The sequence below is a fragment of the Strongylocentrotus purpuratus genome, unplaced genomic scaffold (assembly GCF_000002235.5).
Source record: "Strongylocentrotus purpuratus isolate Spur 01 unplaced genomic scaffold, Spur_5.0 spur5_scaffold_16, whole genome shotgun sequence".
NCBI lineage: Eukaryota > Metazoa > Echinodermata > Echinoidea > Camarodonta > Strongylocentrotidae > Strongylocentrotus > Strongylocentrotus purpuratus.
Window position 1 is genome coordinate 26,271,164 of NW_022145601.1, and position 25,336 is coordinate 26,296,499.

The 25,336-nt window shown below is 36.5% G+C and overlaps 1 protein-coding gene across 1 annotated transcript; it reads right to left on the reverse strand.

The window, feature by feature from the left end:
- LOC115924595 (mesenchyme-specific cell surface glycoprotein-like) lies at positions 1 to 23,363 on the reverse strand. The gene is made up of 11 exons (XM_030987161.1): positions 22,873 to 23,363; positions 12,888 to 13,097; positions 10,561 to 10,798; positions 9,726 to 9,867; positions 8,699 to 8,816; positions 7,179 to 7,385; positions 5,819 to 5,884; positions 5,174 to 5,454; positions 3,362 to 3,624; positions 2,220 to 2,344; positions 1 to 1,470 (listed from the first exon to the last, which is right to left on the reverse strand). Exons 1-11 carry the CDS (start codon positions 23,084 to 23,086, stop codon positions 1,370 to 1,372), a joined length of 1,965 nt encoding a protein of 654 aa, XP_030843021.1. The 5' UTR covers positions 23,087 to 23,363; the 3' UTR covers positions 1 to 1,369.
- Between the last annotated feature and the right edge of the window lie 1,973 nt (positions 23,364 to 25,336).

Consider the following 25,336-nt stretch of genomic DNA (forward strand, 5'->3'; position numbering starts at 1 on the left):
TATTAACATATGTGATTATTAATACTATCCTTTAATTATGTCATGTGATACATTTTAAACTATACTTAACGTTTATCATAATCTGCAATAAATTCAAGATAAACACAACGATAATTTATCAGAGCATCCATTAAACACAATCGCAAGGCTTTCGAGAAATCAACTCAAAAGATATTTCAATACCGTCATATATATTCCAAAGAAATCATATTTGGTTTACCTAAAACCTCATTCTAATGGTCAATTGGTGATTTACAAGGCTATTGAAATTAGACCCTACTTGAAATTAATTGAAATCAAGTTGATTTTCCGAAGGTCTTTGCAATCACGTTATCGGAGTATACTTTGTTAACAATTATAAAGCTCAGTGTCCGAAGTAAGAAATAAAGAGGAGATCATAGGGAAGAGAAGGGGGATGGGGATAATAAAAAGAACAGGAACAAGTTTCTCGAAACCGTCATGAGTCTAAGTTCATGGACATCCCATGGAAGCGTGTTAACTCTGAAACACACGTTTCAATGAGATGTCCAAGAAGTTAGACTCATGACGGTTTCAAGAAACGGCGTCCTGGATACTAATCGGGGGAGAGAAAGAGAAAATGGGAGAAGATTTGAAAGGACATGAGTGAGAATGCAAAATGTAGAAGAGAGGAGAAAAGACAGACGTAGTCAGCGAGCATGATGAACAAAATGGAGAAGAGATCGTGAAAAAAGTAAATGTCTGTAGTGAGAAGTGCAAAATATTACAAGCAGATCAAAAAATAGTAGCATACGTAGGATCCAAGTTTTGCTGATGACCACTAATAGTTACTGAATATACCTAATTAAAATGCTTATAAATTCATATGTAAATCAACCGTTCGGTTACCAGCATGTTTCAAACATGATAGTATAAAACCAAAAAGCGATGCGCTCTACTGAATTCAATAATATATACACTACATTCCTTCACAAAGGGCTATTTACAGCAATACATGAAATGTTTCTCTTGTTTAGGTATTTTAAGGTATTAACATATTTCTAGATATTACATGTACAATACAATATACATGGGTAAGTTGAAAATCAAAATAGGACACTTTAATCGATTAAACAATGGCTTGAACCTCTCAATGTTTCAAGTTTAGGGATTGTAAAGTTTATTTTCCTTATTGAAATTCCTGGGATCAGATCAAATGTGGTCATGCAACAGAAATGGACACAGTTTATGAGGAAATTTTTGCCCTGTCTGTTCATGCATCTGGTATATTTTTTAGGGTTCTGAATCGAAAGTTATTGGGGTGAACCACAAATGTGGAATGACTGTTTCACAAGTGTTAAAGAATCAATAATCACGTGATCAGTATATTCTGAGCATACAGTTGTGAGGTTTAGTGACGTAATGTGACGTACAGAAGAGTCAGGATTGAGAACAACAATGACAATGTCGTAGAGGGCGCTATGCATCCGACGCCTCCATCAAGAGAAGTTCCTTTATCAAAAAAATGAGGATGAAAGAAGAGAAAAATGAGCGTTATTTACATTTCCTTTAAATTCTGGGTATTCTTTTTATCAACATTTATGATTTTTTTTCTTCTTCAGAACCAAAGTTAATAATCATATCGATTTCGAATAAATGGACGCACCGCCGGATTAAATGTTATTGTATTCACAAATGCGCCTAACCTTGATTCATTGGTAAAAACTTTCTGGCCATTTGAATGTCTCAATTTAATTTCTGGAATGTTTGAGAAAAAGATTTCTTTGGTATGATAAAATGGAGTGTTTCTCTTTTCAATTTCTTAAGCTATGTATATAATAAATGCACTAGGAAAGAAAATGCAAAAAATACTAACAAATTTCTACTTTAGATGAATGAATCTCTATTTTTTTATTTTCAGTTCTTCTCTATTTTTATCTCAAAAACACTTTGGAATCCACCACCCCCCCCCCCCCCTCCACCCCCCGCCACAAGGTGCTCCAATATAAAACTTGATGTCAAGTCAAACACTACCTTGGGTATACATATTTGTCTACAGCGTCAAAAGATAGATAAAAACAATGTTATTGATAATAATAATAATAATTGTGTTTACCCAGAGATCATCATTATCATCAATGTTATTCATCTTGTCAGAGATCTCTGCTATTATTACCCCAGTTATTGCCAGGTCCCCTTTTTCTTCTGTTAATTGAGAGTTGATTTGATATATATTACGACACCACCATCGATGTACTTACTCTGTTGTCTGAGGAGCTGAGCCCTTGGAACTTCAGAAATTCTATAAAGGTTGACGGTGCCACTCACTCTACTGGTAACCAACACCATAGGGGGGCGACTACGGCTCCTATCAGCGGGGACAAACCTATTTTAGAGAGAATAACACTCGTAATTAAAGGTATACTTTAACAATGTTAAATCTGAGATGAATCGCCGTACGTGTTATCAGTGTCTGTGATATGATGTAATATTGAAGCCCTAAAAAATTGCCCTTCAAAATGATCATAAAGTGCCTCAAAAAATTGAAAATCTTTGAGTGACCGGTTTTACCATACTCATTTCCCCAATAGACTGTATTGTTATTAAAAAAAACTGTGAGGAAGACGAAAATGAAATTTCGATTACCAATCATAAATATCTTGATAATCGGACAGGCGATCGGTTTGTAAAATTCATGTGATTCCTGACTGACCTAAATGTTTATAATTATGATTGCAGCGTGAGCTAAATCCAGGATTTTGTTTCAGAATCTGAGGCAATGTTACCGAGTCACTTTAAATAGAGTATTCCCTTTGATTTTATCTAATAAATACCAAATACAAAAGTACAAAATACAATGAACCTGTTTACTGTTATTGTAATTTGTAAATGTTTCTTCTAACAATACTTGATGACTGACGAAAGTATAACATTTTCAATCAAAATGTCCAACCTCCTTCGTAATTTTTGTTCTCCTTAGTTCTAATAAAGATGCGGACCTGTATTAGAGGAAAATTCTTAAAATGTTGTTTTCTATACACTTAGCTGGAATATGAGTTTAGTGTATTCTAGAGATATAAAAAAAATAAAGTCACAACTTAAGCTTTTGAGAAAATTCTAAGAATTTTCCTCTAATACAGGTCCGCATCTCTAACTCTAACCGCTGTCGGAAAGGGAGGAATTCATTGGGTACATGTGCCCGTGAGATTCCGGACGTTACCGGTGATGCTGTTTTTTTTTACTGAAAGGAACTGTCGATAAGCCCTAGTGAATGAACTCATGAATTTTCCTACAAAAAGGGCACTAGTCACATTCTAATTACAACCCCATCCTCTAGCAGTAAACTCCCTTTGAAGTTTGAATATATTAATATAACAGAGAAAATTGATGAAGAATATCTTACTGAATTGAATCCGGGTCTAGATTGCCGATGCCGTGGTCACCGACCGGCTTTAGAACGTCAGCGCGGTAGATCTGGTTGTAGCTCTTCATCACATTGCCACGGATATCCCCGTCCCTGTAGACAGATTCGAAGTTCGGCTGAGTGTAGTTACCGAGGAGAGGCACGGTGAAAATACCCAGGGCGTTTGCACCTTTGATGCCGACGATGATCACCTTGTGGGTCATGTTGTATTGACCAATTGCAAGCGACTGGCATTCGGGTCCCTGCAAAGAAAAACCATAGGATTGTTAAACGTGAATGTATCTGCAGCGGTAGCTCCTTATAAACGCTCGGTTCAGATATGACGCGGTAAACCGTCGCAAAAAAAAATAACCGCTGCAATTTTCTTTAACGTATAAATACACATGGGTGACGTTGTATTGGCCAATTGCAAGCGACTGGCATTCGGGTCCCATGCAAAGAAAAACCATAGGATTGTTAAACGTGAATGTATCTGCAGCGGTAGCTCCTTATAAATGCTCGGTTCAGATATGACGCGGTAAACCGCCACAAAAATTAACCGCTGCAATTTTGTTAACGTGTAAATAAACGGTAATCGTACGCGACAAAGGTCTTATGCGTATTCACTGAGCTCTTCGCTTTCAAGAAATATGAAGCATATTACACTTGCGACGCTTTTGCTTTAAATGAATTACATTAGAACTTTATTGCGTTTGAACAAAGCGATTACATATATATCCCAATGTTGTTTCTGTCCACATTTTCCCTTTTTTTCCCCTTGGTTTTGTTTCTCGAGCCTCATCGGTAAAACAAAATTATGAATGTTTAAAACTTGACGAATAACATGGCAAAGACTTCAGAAAAATAAACCCAAGTGCACTGTCAATACCCTATATTCAAAAGAAGACCTGTTCGAATTGAGCCATATGTCATTGTGATGTTCATACATTGAATGGACAACGCTTTCGATATAGACCAGTTCGTAATTAACACATGGTACAAAATGAACCGAATATCCACACCTCTTCTAAACATATAGAGAAGTCCCACATTGTCCATTTTAGAATAATTGCTGTCAAAGTCATGGATGTACTTCATGAATACATTTTGATATCCCTGTGTTCCATGTAATGTAACGTCAGTGAAGAAATAAATAATGAGCGCATACATAGATATTATTCTTTAGGACAATTAAATGTCATTTCCCTTTCTTCTTCCTGCCTTCACCTTTCACTTCAAAAGATAAATACCACGCGAGACACCGGCCTATTATAAGGGTACGTTACCTATTTGAATTTAAAATTTGAAGTTGTCTTGCTGTACCTGTTTGTCTTGTACTTCACATTATCAAATAGAATTTTAATTATCCTTCATCTTTATTATTTTGTATAACGTAGGAATTTTCGTTAGCAGAATATTGAGAATGTTTGAATCTTGATCAATCAAATAAGCCACATTATAAGCAGATACAATCTGCGCATGGGCAGATAAATTTAATTTGTACAAAACTGCAACAACAAAAAACATCGATAAGACTGCTGGATACGTGTTCGTGAAAGTTTTGTCATCATTATCCATCTATTCGACTTCGGTACATTATACGATACACAGGTGGAAGTATTCTTTTCAAGACGGCAAACAAAAGGTATACATGAAACACCTCCATCACTTTGGAAGTATTGATTCTAAAATACACAAAGTGGGACGTCTCCATGTTCAAAAGATCCGTGGATATTTGCGGGTAATTAATTTTGTACTAGTGCTATCTACAAAGTGGCTTGTTGAATTTGAATTTGATTAGTGAATAATTACCATGAAGGGAGACCAACTATCCCATCGTCTGTTAATGAGGTTACTAGGGATAACTAATTGCTCCATGACCTCTTGGTTTCCGAAGGGTGGATGGTTGAAAGCGTTGGGGTGTAAGTCTTGCACCCCCTTCGAGATTGAATCGCCACTGTCCCACACCAAGTCCAACCCATAGGGGTTTACTTTGAACATCGAGATACCACGCCCACCAAAGAAGACTGGTCTGTCAATCATCTCTGAGCCTTGTTCCTGGAGACCATCGACTAAGCTGATACGTAGCTGACCTGTAAAACAGTCAAACTCAGTCATGAGAGTGCCAATTCGATGGATTAATTTATTATTTTTTTATTGATGATAGTCATCTGAATTGAAAAATCATATCGCTATAAGATAATTATGTATCTCAGTAATTTAAATATACAACTATTGTATTCGACCTGACGACTTCGTGCGATAGATGCAAACAATCTCAACTGGACTTCGGATAGATCCTATAATAAACTCATTCACATGAATCATTCGTATATACCAACATGTACGTGTAATTATACAAACACTCTCTACCATAGAAAAGGCAAGAACGTAAAAAACTTCCTTTTAACCTTCTATACTTTAAAGTCTATAAGGAAAAAATAGAAAATATCTTACCGAGTCGGGCTGGATCAGTCATCGCTCTTCTTACTTCGGGATTTACACGTTCAGAAATTAAATAATCTAAAAGAAAGGAAAATTGTTTCAATGTTTAATATGACTATCGGGTTATTTCACACACGTCAAAGAATTATTAATGAGTTCACGATCACGATGTGAGGGCAATTTTGAATGTGCCTAACTGACGCTAATAATAGACGAATCTAAATTTTCGGCGTTACTGTATTAAATCCATTTGCTCCATTCAGGAACGACATATTACGTTTGTTTATTACAAACTTTTCTTAACCAATATTTCTGTAAGGGTTAGGGTTAGTTTCATAAAGGTTAGGCTTAGGCCAGGGGTATTTCATTGCCAGGTGGGCCAAAAATATGTTTATAATTATGCTGCGGGTCTCCGAGTCTTACACATTTGTACCAATGGCCCTACTAGGGACCAATTACTGGTTTTATACAACATTCTAACTTAAAGGTACTATGTCCCTTTTGCAGCCAACCTCAAATGCTGTAGAACTTTGCAGGAATTACGAATATGTCATGTATGTCCTATCTGTGAAATTTAAACGTTAGCAGTGTCCTCATATTCAAATTATGCAAGGAAAACCCGTTTACTTGCTAGACTTCACTGTCAGACACTATTGAGTGACTGACTGGCTTTTTCTTCTTTGGTAATAACATACATGAAAAGAGTTGTAAAGGGTACATAAGCATTTGTCTACATCAATAACCCACTTATTGTGATGGCCAAGATTAAACTGATTGAATCTTTGCGCAGCGTAAAATGTATGACCATTCGGTACAATTGTCTGAAAATCAAGACTATTACTTTTGGGCTCTATAGCCCTAAAGTCGATTTGACAACTAATAGTCGTTATTTTCACACTTGAAGACATTTTCAAGCCCCACTTTTTTTTAGGGAAGTTCTAAATTAGTATTATCTTTCAAATGCAGTTGGAATTTAACTTTTTCATTTTTTTGACCTGCAAATGGGACATAGTACCTTTAATATAGTAGCAAAAATAACTATTTTCATTGATGAAGTTATTAACATAGACATTGAAATAATACGTAGAAGTCAAGTGGTTGTATAATGATAATAGTTTATTATGAAGGACAAATTTTGGACGAGGGAAGTGAGCGAGCAAACTTGAAGGACTTACTGATATCGTTTTATGTATCGATTTATGCCGATAAAAAGGAACCAAGCATCTATTTTGGGATTTACTTGATATTAGTTGCATCAAATCGCCTCACATAATTGTCCTATGGTCAGGGTTAGATATTCTACGGTTATTCCAAGCAGAAATACCTAATTTTTAATGAATATTAAAAGTAATATAACAAGTACAACCCATACCTCCGGCTAGTTCTGCCGCCTCTTCCATCTCCATGTATTCAGTTTCCACCTCGCAACTTTGGCATACGTAATTTAATGGGGCGCCCTCATTGGCTGTGATTAGGAACACCTCACCGTTAATATCCATCATTTCAACGGCATCTGCTTGAAGTAAGCTTTCGATCGGATAACGATTAAACTTGATTCCTCGCCTTGGTTCATTTTGTCCTTTACAAAAATAAAACAAAAATGAAAAAATTCAATTAAGCAGTTATCGAACAGTTGCATTCGATTGATATATACCGAATGATAAAAGATATACGATTGTACGATCAATAGTACGCTTATACATGTTGAAATGTAAATGGTTTTGAAAATAACCTTGACACTTTTTAATAACGATTTAACATTTAAGTTAGAACATTTTAATCGTGAAGGGCTACAAACTCAGATGAGGTAAAAAGTATTTAGTATCTATTTCAACAACGAAATCAAAATAGTTTTGTATCAATCCAGTCAATGAAGTCTTATATGTTTAAAAAAAAAATTAAAAAAATCAGAACGCTACAAGAACACTGGGCACTGATCTGACTTTCTCACACCCTTTCACCACCGTGTCATTAATATAAATGATAATTGATATTTGGTTTTACAAAAGCCTTTGTGAAATCGAAGCCTTACAAAGTTTATAGAAGGTAATACAAAGTTTTGGTATGGGGTCATGAATTTTGGTTCAAATGAACATAATGGACGCATATGCGGTCCTACAGTGATCATTGTCGCGGATGAAATCGAGTCTTAAGTTATGAAATTGTAAAAAATAAACTCTCTATGTTGTATAGCTCCCTCTCAAGGTCAAGATATAAATTAAGCTATAAAACAATGTTTCTTGACTAAAATCTACCAATTAGTTGTTCCCATTCGGAAATTATATATCCCAACTACATATTCTGTAATTTTCATGGTCGCAGCTACCATTGTACGGCCGTAGGCGCTATTTGAAAATTATCAAAATTTACCGGGAGCACCGGTAAATTTTTATATTCAATTTTTCTCGAAAGCAGAAATAGTTTAGGGGCTAAATTTTCTAGTACTTGTAATACATCCACAGGGGCATCCAAATATATCAAAATTGTAAAGAATCACTATCCACCCAATTTTCAAAATTTCTCAAAACTTTGTATTACCTTTAACACCTGAGTGGGGAGTAGGGGATGAATACGAAGGCATGAAATTGAACCTATGAACATTTCATATAGGATAGGATTGAGAACAAGAAGGGAAATGATACTTGATGGCTCAGCAGTAGAGCAGTGGTCTCGTGACCTAGAGGTCACGGGTTCGAAACCTAGTCGCGCTAGTGCTCTTTTGTAAAGCATGAATTCTCATTAACAATTCACTCGGGAGGACTTAAAGCCGTCTGTCCCCTGGTTGCTTACTTACAAGCATACATATGCTTTCTTAGCAGTCAGGTAAAACAAACCAAAACAAAACCAAACTCGTTAACGCCCCTCTGTCTCTCAACAGAATCTTGTACTCACTTGTCTTAGCGTCCATAGTGCTGGCATCGATGCCATAATTGGTCCAGTTCTTGAGTCCAAGAGGATGAATGATGGCCGTCATGTTTTCGTACCATACCTCGGCAATAGCATTATTTTCCTGTATTCCAGCAATAAAAGAAATGAGAACAATACCAAAACAGAAAAGTTATGAAACTTCCATCTCATACATATTGAAAAGTGATAAATCCATAGGGCACAAAGGCTCATGCTCTTTCCCATTGAATTGGGAAAAAATACGGGAAATGGGGAAAGAGAGAGAATTAACAGGAGAGGGTGAAAAGGGAAAGTGTAAAGAAGATGGTTGCTCCTCCCACACCTCCCCCCTAATCACTGGGTGTCTTGAGTCGCATGTCCTCTACCTAGTATGATCAGTTTCTTCCCAATGCTATATAGTGCCCCCTAAATGGCTGGAACAATATGATGCCATTGACGATAGATGCTCTTCCTTCTTTAAATTAAGATGAAAAGATGTCAACAAGTCTAGAAGGCACGAAGTTCTTTGGCAAGACATTATTCTATATTATTCTACATTTGCCACTCTCCACCCAGGTGATGTAAATGGTAACCCGCCGGGAGGACATTCCTTGAATGCTTGAGCGCCTTATCAGGGTAGCTTGGCTATTGACATTTTAGTCATTTTGTGTTTTGGAAAATGGGAGAGTCGTATGACACTAATTCACAATGACAATACCGATTCATTAAATTTGACATTCACATTATGTATATTATGATTACAACTTTCAACAATTCATGACTTTTTTTATTACTTATGCCATTTCATTGAAACTTCCACCTGCTTCTCGATCTTATGTTTTCTGCTTTACTTTCAGAGCACTTTGCCTCTTAAAGCCTCCCCCCCCCCCACACACACACTAGTTTGGCCAGGAGGGATTAGACCTCCTTGCATGGTCACTGACAGGTGGTTATCGCATCAAATCAAAAGTAGCTATAAGTAGTGCAGTGGGGCTTTAAGGTTTGATTTCCTTTAACTAAATCGCCTGATTACCTGAAGGGTGACCCAAGCGGTCGGTTGCCATGGATCAAGCGTGACATATTCAGGTTCAACGTTCATAGAGAATGTATGTTGCTCTCCATCCATTTGACCTTTGTATGTGTTTCGGATAAACTGCTGTTCCATCAGAGGTGCTCTGTAAGTAAGCAAGAAATAAGATTCCGAAAAGAATGGATTAATTGAAACAATATCCATGGTAATTCATCGCTGCTTTCCCCCCGACATTCATGCATCCCCATCCCGAGGCAAGATGACAAGGATAGTATCAAACCTGCTGCATTGTTGGTACAGCTAAATCCCTGAATCAGCTACCGAATGAAAGACATTGAATTTGAGAGCTACTGAATTACGTGTTATTTCTTCGCCCTCTTTTCTTTTTCGTTTATTTAGATGTTATTATATGTGTCGTTATTGCCAGTGGTAGCACAATGGTTTTTAAGGGGTGCAGTTGTATAAAGTCTCTGTCAAGCAAAAAAAATAGCTTTCGAAGTGTTACATGAAAAGTGTTATGATGAAATGATTATTATACCATATGGACAGTAGATAAATTGGACATTGGACAAACTGGAAAGAAGACAGACTGGAATTAGACTAAATGAACAATAGAATAAATGGGAAGTAAACTTATTGGAGATAATACCAAATGGAAATTGGATGAAATGGCTATCAGCCTAAATGGTCTTTAGACAAAATAATAAGTAGACGAAATGAGTGTTAGATCGTGTTGATAGCAGACGGGTTGGGTGTAGACCATATGGAAATAGACCAATTAGGTAGTAGACTGACCGGTTGTAGACCAAATGTCAACAAAAAAACAAAAAAAACTTACAGTGCAGGATCGTTGAAGAGTCGGAAGTCAATGTGCCTGACGTCCGATCCGTACGGCATAGGTTGACACATGGACAAGGCAGGGTTGACGAATGTGTTGTTAATGCGTACCACACTGACGGTGCCTTCTGGGTTCACAAACATCTCCTGCTCCACGTTCTCTGCCGCTGGTCCCTCGTTGGCGATGATGATGGTGTCGCACTTGTAGTCGAATTTCAGACTCTTAGGGTTGCTTCCAACTATTAAAGGAAACAGAAACACACAAACGCGTTGGGATTGTTGTGATGATTAGGACTTTAAATCCATTATGAAGAGACTCAAACATATGTTTTTGTTTTGTTACTGCTACGGTTGTAATTGACACGTCTGACCCCTATATTAATGTATCCTCAACTCTCACTACACTGCTGACCTAACTCGACTTTCGAAGAAATACCATTAAACGATTAATTTGTTACTAATTATTTCTTAAAGTCCAACATGTAAAATTCCCCCATTTTCATCCATACTGGTCTTTCATATCACAAACAAATATAGAGCTTTTGGTCAGATTGACATCGAATTCGGCTTCGATTCCGAAATCTTATGCGAGGCCGCTTGGCGAAGATTTTCTAATTGTTAAAGGGGTGGCCTAAAAATTTTAGTAGAGGGTTCTCTATAAAGCTCTACAATTTTGCTCGGTGTCGCGGCACGAGTATTTCTTGACAATGCCGTAGGGGCGAAAGGGCATCCCCAATGCCCCCTCTTTTTTTAACTGTCAAACTGTCATCATGATAGTTTTTAGATTCTCCTTCTGATAACTGATAATGTGGACATTTCTTTGAACATGTCGCTAATATACCACATTGTGGTTATAGGGTAGAATTTGATTATCCTCAGTCTCTTTAACTGGTTAAAAAATAGTTTGTTGTCACATTTTGTTTTATACCCCTTATAGCATTCACTCGTACTCATTTACGCTACAGCAGGAACACCCAGCTCATTGTAAAACTGTCAACCTCTAATGACATAGTGTAGGAAGCAAGAAACACATACATTTCCCTGGTTTTCTAAACCTTTAGTATAATTACCCCATTTTCAAAAAATCGTTCGCAAAATGGGCACTTCTCAATGCATCATGAATCAAACGAGAAGGAAACGGAGCCCTGTTCACTATCAATTTCAACAATTGTTATCCCAGACTCTCCATATCCCCAAGTATGCGTCAATGTGATGATATTATCACCATCGCATCTGTGCACCGAAACGGGGAAGAAGTCTCCCTGGAAAACCCTCAAAGCTCTTAGTCACCTTCCTACACTATGTCAACATTGTTTAGGAGTCTTTGACAACTGATTGAAGTAGCCTCAAATATATCATCGATTGGCCTTAATATTTGACTTCTTAAAGATACATTCAGTTATTTGAAACTCAGCATCATTATATAGTTGGAATGTTGAAAAAACATATATTTATCCTAAGAAGACAAATGAGTGCCTGTTGGAAAAAATAGAAACAAAGGCATTTTTAAGTGTTTAAAACTATAAATGTAAAACTGTGGACTGTTCACATTGTCGGTACACAAGGCCATTGCACCGGAACCCGCAAGTCGAAGCCACACAAACTCTGTTCTAAAGATGATACCTTTTAAATGTAAATATTGTATTACGATAATATTTCAGTTCTCTTTACAATGTAAATATTACAATTACCCATGGTGACTTGATTGTCATGCACGCGCAAAAGTGTGGACTGCCTGGGGAGTGTTCTTATCGTTTTGCAACGTTCACACGCATACATGTACATGTAGGGCAACGACAAAGGCTATCCGCTATCCTCACAGGTACCCACTGTCTTCTAGCGTCAGGAGTGGCAATTTAGAGTAATATCTAACTAAAGGGAATTACAGTACATTTGCGGTGACTTGAACCGCAAAGATGTATAGAGAAAGTGAGGTTCATGTAGATTTGAAAGTATCTGGTAATCATTCTATCAGCAAGTAGGGGCCAGTGTACATCGTTTAAGAACGGGGTTGCATGGAACCGTTTTTGCAAATTTACCCGATCTGAACTTGATATGAACTGACTGTGGACGGGGTAGAGACGAGATGGACGTATTTAGGATTGTTTATAAACGAACTAGGATCGGATTATAGACATTTTTTTACACATTCTACCCCAACCACAACCCATCTTAAGATTTTCTTGGACGGTTCTAGAACGTAGTGAGAACTAGTTTGGTGTAATGGGGGCTTTAGCCTTTGGACTGCTGACACATTTATTATGAAGCCGTTGGAGTCTTTCCCTATTGTCCTGTCTGATACCAGCCATCCATCCAAGAATTACGTACCTGTTAAGTTGCACAGGCTGCCGAAGACCGGGTATTTCTGGTAGATGTGTACCATGCCTGGATCAGTGCGGCTTCGCCTAGGTCGACTCGTGAAGGCTACCAGGTTGCCACATTCTGCGATGTCTATGATAGGGTCTAGAACGCGTAACGACCTCACGATCCTGGGTCTAACGACGTCGGTGAAGTTGATAACATGCAAGAGGTTATGCCCTGTAATTGAATAGAAAATATGAATCATATTACAATTGTATCAATTATTTTTGTGTTAAATACTAAACAAATTTTCAATGGAATCGACGGGTACAAAAAAAGATTTACATTCATATAAGAAAATCGGATAGAATTTACCATGCATTTGAAAAAAATAGAATATAAAAAAGTAAACGGTGTATGAATCTATATTTATGCACCGTTTACTTATATGGAGGGCTGTGTGTGCGTGTGTGTGTGTGTGTGTGTGCGTGTGTGTGCGTGTGTGTGTATGTGAGCGTTTGTAGGTTCTTTGTTTGTGCGTGCATTTGCGCGTGTGTGATCGAAGATTGATGAAAAGAAATCGAATCGGAATCGGGAAATTCCATTTTATTTGTTAGCCTGAAGGCATTTGCCTGGACATTATTCCAGTCAGAGTTAAGTACTACTACTTCTACTACTACTACTACTTCTACTACTACTACTACTACTACTACTGATAATAATAATAATAATAATAATAATAATAATAATAATAATAATAATAATATAGGTTTTATAAGGGGCCAAATCCACTAGTGCAATACATGAAAATACATAAACACACTTATACAAAAATATAATATGACACAAAAAGATACAAACAATCAGATCAATTTAAAAGCAAACAGGAAAAGATCAGTTTTAAGACTGCTTTTGGAAGATTCTACTGTAGGAATATCTCTGATTCTTCGAGATAAACAATTCCAGATTGATGGCTAAGCATGAGCGAAGGCTCCCCCTCCCCCACACTTTGTATTAGTTTTGAGAACATAAAGATCTGGCAGGTGTGTAGTGATTATGCAACAAAATATTGTACTGTGGGGCAGAGCCATGAACACAATGTATCATAAGCCAAACAGTTTGAAAACAATACGTTATTTTATTTAAACATATGTTTAAATAATTGAAATTTCTCCAAGGAAGCATTACATTTATACAAATACGTTCTTTTATGGGCAACCAATGGATTTCATTGAGAACCGGTGTGATGTGACTGACTTTGTTGGAAAGGGTTACAAGACAACAGCGGCATTCTGGAATTTTTTTGTAATTTGGCAAGCTGATTATGAGATGTGATAATCACTTTTAAATGTTGTTATATTGGAAGGTGATATGAAATGGCTGAAAGACACAATGACAAACAAAACGTGCTAGTTTGCTATTACAAATAATAAGGCTTTAATATGGCGACGCGCTGAAAGTTCAAGCTGAAAGTTGACATCCAATGTGTTATGCAAGCGTTGAAAGCAGACTCTTAAAGCACTATGGTCCAATTTGACCCAAACTTGACCAAAAATTGTAATAACACTCATTTTGGAATTCTATAAGGGCTAAAAACAGGTATAAATTTGCTGATAAATAATGTGTCAAAATGTCACTTTTGTTTCTTTCCTTTCTCAACGCATGTACACAATGGTGTCAGAAAAAATCGAAGAACGCTTCTATTCGTTTGTGGTTCATAACATAAAGGCCCACTGCACTACTGGTAGCTAATTGCGCCCTCTATATAACAAACAATGCCTAATCGGTGACCATTGATCCCCATGATCCTCTTTTTCTTATGTTAACTGAGAGATGAGTTGATGAGATAACCACCTGTCCAGTGACCTTGTAGAGCGGTTTAATCCCTCCTGTAAACTACGGCAGGTAAGCTTTAATGTCTGGTCAGTACACTTTGATTTTGCCTCATAACCCCAAATAAGCTCAAGAGTACTTTTCAGAGTTGTCGGTTTGCGCTCACCATGACATCATGGTATAATCACCCGTGTAAGAAGGGAGGGACCCTTAATGGTGTGGTTCGGAGATTTTCAATTAAGACCAAATCATTGACTTAACGCATCCCGTCAGATTCGATTAGGTTGATGTCCTGCAATGACTCTGTTAAACCAGAGAGTCAACCCATGTCCAAGGCCAACATATACGCAGGTGAGTGTAACATAATACGTAATCCAGGGTGACACATTGCTATGGTCTTAATGGCGATCATGACTCAACTCCCTGTATTCTCTATGGCAACCTCATCCTATTCCTTTGAATTATTCTCTAAGTTGTATTTATTGGATGAGTTTGTTGGGGCGAGACATTTAGACGCGATGGCTCAGTGGTTATAGAGCGTTGTTCTTACCAAAACAGAAGGTCTTGGGATCGAGACCCTGCAAGGCAGTGCGTTAGTGTTAGAACTAATAACCGATGTTTAGGTAAAATTCCACTCTAGAAAAGATCACATGTGACGTCACTCCCTCTTTAGCAAGTTTCTTGTATTTAAAATCCGGATGAAACTAGTAAACATTCGTTCATGTCATGTTGGGCTGGCCTCAAACTTCTAGGGCGTCGAAGGCTGCCATCGTATTCTAAAACTACCCATTTCGAACTTTTTTATCAGCCTTGTCGCTTAATTCTTAAAAGGACTTCATTCTTTTAAGCCTATAATCCAGCTAACAATGGAAGCTATAAACTGATTCAGCCGAGGACGCAGGTTCGAAACTGAGTCACGTCTTTCGGATGGTGACGTTAAAAAGTCGGTTCTCTGACGTAAATAATCATATATGATTGATACACGTCTGTAAAAACCCAATTACGCACACACACAAACACACACATACTTTTGTCTTTTATGAGCATATGGAAATTTAACTACGGGCATGATTGACGTCATTTTTGAGCCTAAACTAAACATCGGTCAATGATATTTTCATGACCAACCTAGTGTATAATAAAGCTGATGTATGGAGTACATCAGGAATGTGAATTAATATTCAAATATTATATAAACATTATTGTTCTGCTATTATATATATTACTACACTGTAAAAAAAGAATTTGTTCATTGGTAATTTTTACGTATTTTTTCCATGTAGAATTTACTTGAAAACATTAGTTTTGCCACTTACGCACTAAATTTAAGTCTTGCTAACTCAAACTTTCAATTTAGTAGAACATACGTGGAATATTTAATTAAAATCAAATACATAAGAACTTTAAGTAATTTCAGCTTGTATTAATTTAGTAATTTTAACTCAAAATCAGAAATTATACGTATTACTCAAACAATTTATGTTGATTATTCTTATTTTTTTAAAGTAAGGACCGATGCAGTGCGTAATAGAAATATTTACATAATTTATGAATATTCATTAAGACCAAATTAAACTCTTTTTTAAATAAAACAATTCTTTTTTGTGGTTGAATGAAAATTTAAGGACTTTAAAACATTTACTAATTCATTTAACATGGCTAAGCAAAGACAAGACAATTTTTAATTGTTACCCAGTTCAAAACAAATAAAAACTTGATATTTCAGGAAATTGTCAACCAATTTTCCTTTTAAGATGCTACGATCAAGTATATATAAAATTTGGAGCCTTTCAATATGTGTCGAATTGAAGCGTATGTAATAGTTTGTGATGGTGGTAGATATATATATACGGTTAAATCTTAAATAGAAGTAGTGAATGATTAGTGGATGTTACTTGTTAGATTAGATGGGTACCAAATCGTGCAATATGTAATCCTATCATAGCTTTTTTTTAATTATCTAAAATGATTACAATACTTAAATTATTTACGTTAATGTAACTCGATTTAACTGAGTAAAAATTTATTCAGCAAAATAAGTAAATTCTACTTAAGATGCCGTAGGTAATATTTACTTAATAAAAATAAGGCAATTCTTTTCCTCAATTTTATTGAGTTATTTCGACTATTATTTTTTTACAGTGTATAATTGTTATTATATTTGCTATTGAATTTGTGACCCTGCCTATTGTCAGTCGAGGAAGAAATATAGTTTCACTTCTCAAATTTCTAGGTACTCTGTCTGTCGGACAGGCAGAGTACCTGGAAATTTTCCGAATAATTTATATATCTAATTTTCTTTTACTGAAATATAGATGACTTATATTTGACTATGCTTCACAATATGGCACACTACGGGCTTCATGTACTTTATATATAAAGGTCGGTATTAAGGAAGAGGGTAACCAAACTATGGTCATTAATAAGTTAGATACCTTCCTGCGAACTAATCTGCCAAACTTACATATGTAAGACTGAATCACGGCGGATTATTGCGAAACTGATACTCAATGTAACTCAATGGAATTCATGTAATTGGATTACAGGAACCTAATGCCAAGAGAAATAATATTACAAACTAACTCCGTTTTCTTACTTGACATTTTTCGTTTACCCCCTTATATAATTAGAATTCAATCTAAATAATCGGCAGAGTTGTAATAAGGGCAATGGCCTATGCAGAAGCCCCCCCCCCCCCCCCCCACCCCTCCCTGATCGCAGGCCCGGTAAAGTCAATTAACACTTTACATTGTTTTATTGGCCCTTGTCGTAACAGGCATAGGTAGGAAGAGAATATCTTTTTTAATACCTATCTACAATTACAACGCCACCCCCTCCTTCGGTCTATGAACTTAGTTTCTAGATATTCAATATGAATTTGGCATGCATCTTTTATCGAATTTAGAAGACAAAAATAACTATTGCTATAATTTTAGACAGGTTTGGAAAATTGATTTTGAAACGAACATTCAGAATATTTTTTTTAAGAAGTTGAAATGTTTCATGATTCATCACGTGCACATTTTCACTTCTTTTCTCGAATCGACTGACGTCATTGAGGTGACAAATAAACTTTAGAAAGAGGCGAAAATCTATTTTAAATGAAAGTTTTATCTGATTCCTTGAATTCAGGCCAAAAAGTGCAAATACTCTCCTCACATAAGGAAATTGGAGCATAAGTTTTATATTTTGGCGAGACAACGTGTGGCTTTTATGGGAGTTTTTTTCGGAAAGGGGAAAACAAGTGATAGCAATCATGATATGATTATTTAGTCTCTTAAAGTTAAGCTTGGTTAGATTGGATGTCGTCCTTGATCAAAAGCCAAGTTACAAACTGCGGGTATTGTTAAAAATAGCGACATATGTCATTAAAATCATGTAATTGTGGTTAGAAGTGAAGTTCACGTGGTATTCTTTCTCAAAACTAATAGTAAATGTAAAAAAGGAATTTAAAAAAAGGTTTAAATTGTTAGGCATGAAAGTGCTAAGCAATGATAATTTAGTTTAAAGTACCTAACATTATCATGTCAGAGTTGATACTAAAGCTTTAAAGGTAATACAAAGTTTTGGGAAATTTTGAAAATTGGCTGGATAGTCATTCTTTACAATTTTGATATATTTGGATGCCCATGTGAATGAATTAAAAGCACCAGAAAATTAAGCCCCTAAAACACTTCTGCTTTCGAGAAAAATTGAATATAACAATTTACCGATGCTCCCGGTAAATTTTGATAAATTTCAAATAGCGCCTACGGCCATACAATGGTAGCTGCGACCATGAAAATCTCAGAAAATATAGTTGTGATATATGATTTCCAAACGGGAATAGGTAATCGGTCGGTTTTAGTCAAGAAACATTGTTTTATAGCTTAATTAATATCTTGGCCTTGAGAGGGCTATACAACATAAAGAGTTTATTATTTAAAATTGCATAAATTTAGACTCGATTTCAACCGCGACAACGATTACTGAATATAGTAGGATCACATAATGCTTCTAATATGTTCATTTGAACCAAATTCATGACCTCATACCGAAACTTTGTAATACCTTTAACATTTTTCATTATCTTATCGGGCCTTTACCTTTACACATAATCAAGAAACTAGAGGCGGGAAAGGAGAAAGAAATTACTTCTTCAATTAGTAATATTACTACAAAGCTATAAAGTAAAGATCCCTTGAACCAACTTGAGCAATCTTGTGCAGAGTCTCAATTTGCATATTGTCAATGTCACTACGACCGACTTGAACGCCATGACAAGGCAAGGTTGTAGGGATGTCCTATAGGGAAGAAGCAGATTATGAATGACCATATATGATGAGATTCTGGCAAAGAGAATGTGGAAGTGGTTTGAGGCAACTGTTATATTAAAGAAAGGTTACCGCTATGGTTAGTCTGTTAGACCTCTTGTAAGCCCTGACTTTCAATATGTCATTCCACTCCTTCAGACCCTAGTCCCCCTCCGACATTATGACGAACTTGGAAAAACTGGCAAACATCAGATTCATATCACCCTTCTACAAATGTCATCTCTCTATATCTGTGGCAGCTTCTATGTCTGTCCCTCTGTCATTCTCTCTCTCTCTCTCTCTCTCTCCCTCTCTATTTCTCTCTCTCTCTCTCTCTCCCTCTCTCTTCCCTATTTTTCTTTCATCAAATTATTGTCCTCCCACAATGACGAAGTCTATATCTCTCGGTCAGTTGGCTAGTGTACCCTTCTCTCTCTCTCTCTCTCTCTCTCTCTCTTTCTCTCCTTTTGCTCCTTCATCAGAGAATAAGGACGAATTATCTGTATATTTTTATACTGTATACCCTCTATATATCTCTCTATCTTTCTCTCCCTCTCCCTCTATCTCTCTTCCTTCACATTCTTGTCCCCTTCCCACAATGACGAACTTCCGGTTCGTTTGTCAGTTTGTCAGTCTGTCCCTCTGTCATTCTCTCTCTCTCTCTTTCTCTCTCTCTTTCTCTCTCTCTCCTACATCAGATTCTTCTCTCCCCATCCTCCCTCCACCATTAACTAATACAAATCTGATACCAAAACTTATATTTTGCATTACAAACCTATTCTGCTTTACACCCTTTCTCGTGTGGACGACTTGAAACATAGCAGCATATGATATTAATTGCCGCTTACTCAACCAATCACAACTTGCAGACAGGGGTATTTTTAAAGAGTTAGCTGTATAATTGGAAACGCTTATCCATATCTTGAGGCCATACAGGCACTGGAATTGATATGTGTGTCCAGTTTAATGCATATGAACAACTCAATACCGTAGTCATTTTGATGATTACCTATCGTTTCTTGGGACGATAATCTCTTTATAATCTTGGGTTGCATTGAATCAGTAATTCGAAAAAGTTCATTTTAAGTGTCTTTTTTTTCTAAAGTTACATTTCATTAGTAGAATTTAAACTCGGTCGCACAGACTTTGGAAATATACTTAAAGCTAATGCCAATACCTTATTTTACATCCCATCGAACGTTCGTACGTTTCAAGCAGTGATGGGCGAAGCTACTGAAATTGCCTCGGGTTTAATTTTCAAGCCTTTGCAATCATTTTATTGTGAGTTAATGATATTATCATGATTATGTTTTGTTAGCATGCAATACACAGAAAACAATATAAGGCCGACAAATGATGACCTGTCTATAAAGACCTGTTATCATATAACTATGACTTCAGGGTATAGTAATAATATACGATTGGCGGGCGATTACTGAGAAACGGAACGTCAATATCTCTTTAAGTGACAGTTTCCCAGTGTACATAGTTCATTGGATGACTGTGATTTAGATATGGTCGACATCGAGTCGTTGTCATGGTTACTTAGGATGTTCTAATTCAGCTGTATGGAGTCATCATGTTCTTACTTATTCTTTGTTGCTGTTATGAGTTTATGTTCATGATTTTGTTGTTATTATTATTATTATTTATTCGTTTTAACTATTGTTCCTCATTATGTTTAAACAGGGCCTTATGGAAGACCACTATTATTGGTGATAATGAGTCAACCTGTCTAAATATCAGAAATAAATAAATGAATAGTAATGTTTGTAAAGTTTGAAAAACAATTATTAAAATATTAAATTAAGTTTTGATTCAGGAGTTTAACCATGGTTTAACTTTATACATGAAAGCCACGTGGAATCGTAAAGTGGGTTAGGCGAAACTCTGAGTGACTTGAGATAATTAATTTAATTGTTCTTACCAGCTGTATCTTAATTTTTTAATAAACAAATCAACATGCACTAAAGACTGCTCTTAATTATAAGGGAATCTATAATTGCAAGACTTCTACTAGATTCCCTCATATTTCACTGCAAATATATTTGTTCAAATGTATAAGTTGAAATACCAAGCAATTGTATTTCTATCACCGCATGTTATTACGACTCTATTTCTTACTTCTTATCATTCCTTAATATCATTGTATGTATATTTATACCTATTAGATTAATCCTTTTTTGTTTTGCCTTATGATTTATGTAATGATTGTGACTGTAAAATGTGAAGTTAACTAAATTGAAGAAAAAATCTGAACACACCAAGAAATCAAGCACGAAGAGAAATTTCTCTGCAGTAAGGGGAAATTAGTACAACGTAAATCATACGCTGCTTTTAAGGGAGTAGAAAGCATTGGTAAAAACAAGTAACAACGTGAAACAAACGTAAGAATGATTAGGCTGTTAGTGTGATACAGTATAATAATATACAGTGTGAAATACATACATGCTCATAACAAATGCAGAATGTTTAAAGAATACTATAGAATATAAGGTTTATGAAAGAATAATTTGAATAATAAATGAGCAACACAGGAATCGGGAGACGGCGCCCGTATAAACAAAAATGAGTTGAAGGGTAACCTTTAAGAATCATACTCGGTTTGTAACAATGAGAAATAAAATATTGATAACAACATGCATCAATGCTGTTGTTTCTGTGGGCCCTGCAGTTATTATTAACCAGCGATAGCCAGATATCCATTTACACCTGGATGGAGAGTGATAAACGTGGATTAATGTCTTGCCAATGGAAGTTTATGCTGGGCTGGGATTCGAACCGTCAACCCTTCGATTGAGAGTCAAGGTGCATGAACCTCTCTACCATGACACCTCCGCACGAAATAAAAATGTATAATGACAAAGGTAAAGTATATTAGCCATAGAAAAATGTTGGTCTTGCAAACATGTAATTAGAGGTATTGAATACAACACGTGTATGATATGTTTAGGGTGAATGCACCTTCGATTATAATTGATTGATCATATTCTAATGCGCTTGGTTGTTGTTATTACGTAACAAGATCGCAGGTGCTTGCTTCGTATTAGATGAAAACGCTGAATAGTTTAGACGTGGAGCAATGATAAAATAAAAAGAGAGTATGCAGTGTTAACCATCTCACAATGGGTATATCATCACAATTTGGGACACCGAAGGGGAACAGATCAACTTTGTCGGTAGATCTGAAGGGGGTGATTCCTCGATGATTGTTTTGATGTTCATTTTCTAGAAGAGTCCATGTAAAATGTTTCAATGTTTTGTTTCTTTATTTGTTTAATGTTTGTATTTCATATTTTATGACCATAAATAAAAACAGAACCAAACCAACGAACCATGTATTTTACAAATAAACAGTACAAGAGGATACATGTTTTCTTTTTAAGTGTATCAAGATGAGACAGTAAAATTAGAGAACGAATGATAATAATGATGATTATATCAATTCAAATGGTTTTCAATCTCGTGTTCTTCTAGTTGTGCGTGGTATTAATGAAACATAACGTAACGAGGCCTCATACTGGGGGGTCAAAAAAAGAGTCCTATGGATATTGCAGTGCTCGATAAACAACAACAACAACATAATGCAAATTCGAAAATTGCTTCGAGATTTATTTTCGTAAAAGATGTAGGATTATGGTCAGGGTAGCAAGTGAGTGGTTAGGTACGCTGTTTGGTCCAGGTTAAACGGTTAGGAATTCGGGTTGTGTAGGTTATTGGGCGCGGACAAGATGGCGTAAGTGTCGCCGGAATGGCCGGAGCATGTGTCATTAAAGCAATTGATATCATCAGTTTCGTTCATTTGGTAAAAGTCGTCCGGCAAATGCTCCGACGGTAACGATTCTTTCGACTCGATTTATAAAAGCAAATAGTTCATTGTTTCTTACCTCCAGTGTAGGCGACCATGTTATCTACGTCTAATGCAGTCTTCTCGGCCGCACCTCTGTTTAGACCATATTGGGGTTCCGTCCTACCTCCTCCTCTTGGTACGATGTTCCAAGGAAGCGTCATGCTCGAAACGGCCGTCATTGACAGCGAAGACAATGAAACCTGAATACAGGTGGCCACAAAAAGGCTTATTAAAAGTAATTTTACCGCCATATTGGATGTACTTTGTTGCTTCCTACTGATGCTAAATGGTACCTTAAAAGTAGAAAATATGATGAAGCCTCAAAGGCGTTGTTGTGGCGTTGATGGATGCCTTAGCCTGAGTGAAAAGTTCGTATGAATGATGCGCGCAGACCACCCCTGCTACCAAGGAATCTATTGGCTCGCACTCGCAGCTAGCTATACCCTGATGATACCTCGCTGCCTGCCTGCCCCCTCAAAGCTTCTCAGTTTAAAGACCAAGCGGAAGGTCGTCCCATGAGTCGCCCATTGCTACAATTGCTGACTGAAAAGCTGTAAATTGGGCCCATCCGTGTATTTATATTATCAGACTTGAAACATCTATGTGCAAAGACATTGAAAGACACCGGACATTGGCACTTGCATGAATTGCCATTATAGCCCTCTTAACTAGGACAAATTATATAGCCAATTAAGACCTTGAAAAAAGACCGGAAATATTATTTTCTACCTTGATGTTAGAATGACTGATGTCTTCATGACGTCATAACACTCAAAGCTTCATTGGAAAACCTTTGTGTTATGAAACATCTATTCCATACCACACCTTCTCTAACAAACGCCCCTTCTCCGGCTCAGAGGTCACAATATTATTTATTTCATTTCATTTCGTTTATCCCATTTCCAACAAAATAAAATAAAATACATGGGATCGCATTGTGCATAGTAAAACAATAACACTGAACAATATAATTGTAATTGGTCCACAGTGTACAACAGGCATATAAAACAGGTTGGTCATGGAGGGGACTGCTGAACAGCTGGGCGTGTAGATTGCAGCCCCCTATAACTTAAAGTTGCAACAATAGTATATCAATAATAAGGGAACGCACGAAATTAAACCAGAGAGACATAACATAAAAGTGGTGAAACGGACAGGGAAAGAAGGGAGACAAGGAACGAGAGAGGGTAGGACTCTTACTATAACACACACAACAAAACACGGACCGACCGTCTTTTGTCAACTCTGTTCGTTGCTACGGCAAACAGCCAGTGAAAACGGACTCGTTTAATCAAATTATGGAAATGCAAGCATTGCTTTAAACGAACAGAACTGTGTTATTCTTGGCTCATTTTCCCTGATTGAGGTGTCATATAAAAGGGGCAGAAATTGAACTTTCTAGAAATTTGATTTTCTCTTTGAAATTTAGATACCGCCCGCCAAATGACTTTTTGGTTTCCTCTCTTCAAATCAAATGAAAGAAGAGGATCTAAGCTTTACAAATATGTGTCATTTATTAATTATAATTGTGATTAAGTTATGATAAAACATCGATAATTCTTGGTTTCGTTTTTTTCTGGGACGCACTGTATATGCTAAGATTCAAGTATTAAATATAAATAAGGTGATTTTCTGATCAGTTGCTTATTCATCCTGGTGCAAAGCAAACTTTTACCGGTTTGAAAGCAGGCCCAGTTGGGAGAAATTAATTTTACTCTAGAATATTAGTAAACGGCAGTGGGTGCCTCAGGTTGCCTGAACATTACTTTAATTACATTACTTTCTCTCTCTATCTCTCTCTTTCTTTCCTTCTCCCTCCGCACCATTCCCTATCTCCCTATATTCAATCATTCAAATCCGATATTTCTTCTAGATTGCTACTTGGTATAGTATTTTCAAATGTTCCAAATGATATCATTTCTGATGTTATTCCTTTGTATTGAATTCAGTCAATCCTTAAATCAAGGGAAATTACAAAGTGTAGATAAAGAGGGAACTTTCAGCAAGAGAGGATACGCGACAGGACGCATTGCTTGGTTACGACTGGATGAGAGCGGATGGGGAAGGGGATGAAACGGTCACGAGTACAAGAAGAGGGTAAATAAAAAAAAGTTAAAATTTCCATGTACACATCAGGTTGAGGAGAAATGAAAACAAGGCAAAATATCTTTTTCTCCCTCTCTCTCTCTTTCTTTTTTTCTTCCCTTCTCTCTCCGCATCATTCTCTATCTACCTATATTCGATAATTCAGTTTCGATATTTCTTCTAGATTGATACTTGGTATGTTCAAATAGTTTCGAATGATAAACTTTCTTATTTGATTCCTTTGTATTGAGTTCTGTCAATCCTTACTATTAAGGGAATTACAAAGTGTAGATAAAGAGTGAAATTTCATCAAGAGAGAATGCGCAACAGGACGCATTGCTTGGTTACGACTGGGGGAGAGCGGATGAGGAAGGGGATGAAACGGTCACGCGTACAAGAAGGGGGTGAATAAAAAA

Bases quoted from the DNA above. Each gene is read 5' to 3' on its own strand.
- LOC115924595 (XM_030987161.1), bottom strand. From the start codon at position 23,086: ATGGCGGTAAAATTACTTTTAATAAGCCTTTTTGTGGCCACCTGTATT. The intron at 5,885-7,178 runs GTATGGGTTGTA...CCTTTCTTTTAG, and splicing joins GGCGGCAGAACTAGCCGGAG to ATTATTTAATTTCTGAACGT. The intron at 2,345-3,361 runs GTAAGATATTCT...TCTCTAAAATAG, and splicing joins CTAGACCCGGATTCAATTCA to GTTTGTCCCCGCTGATAGGA.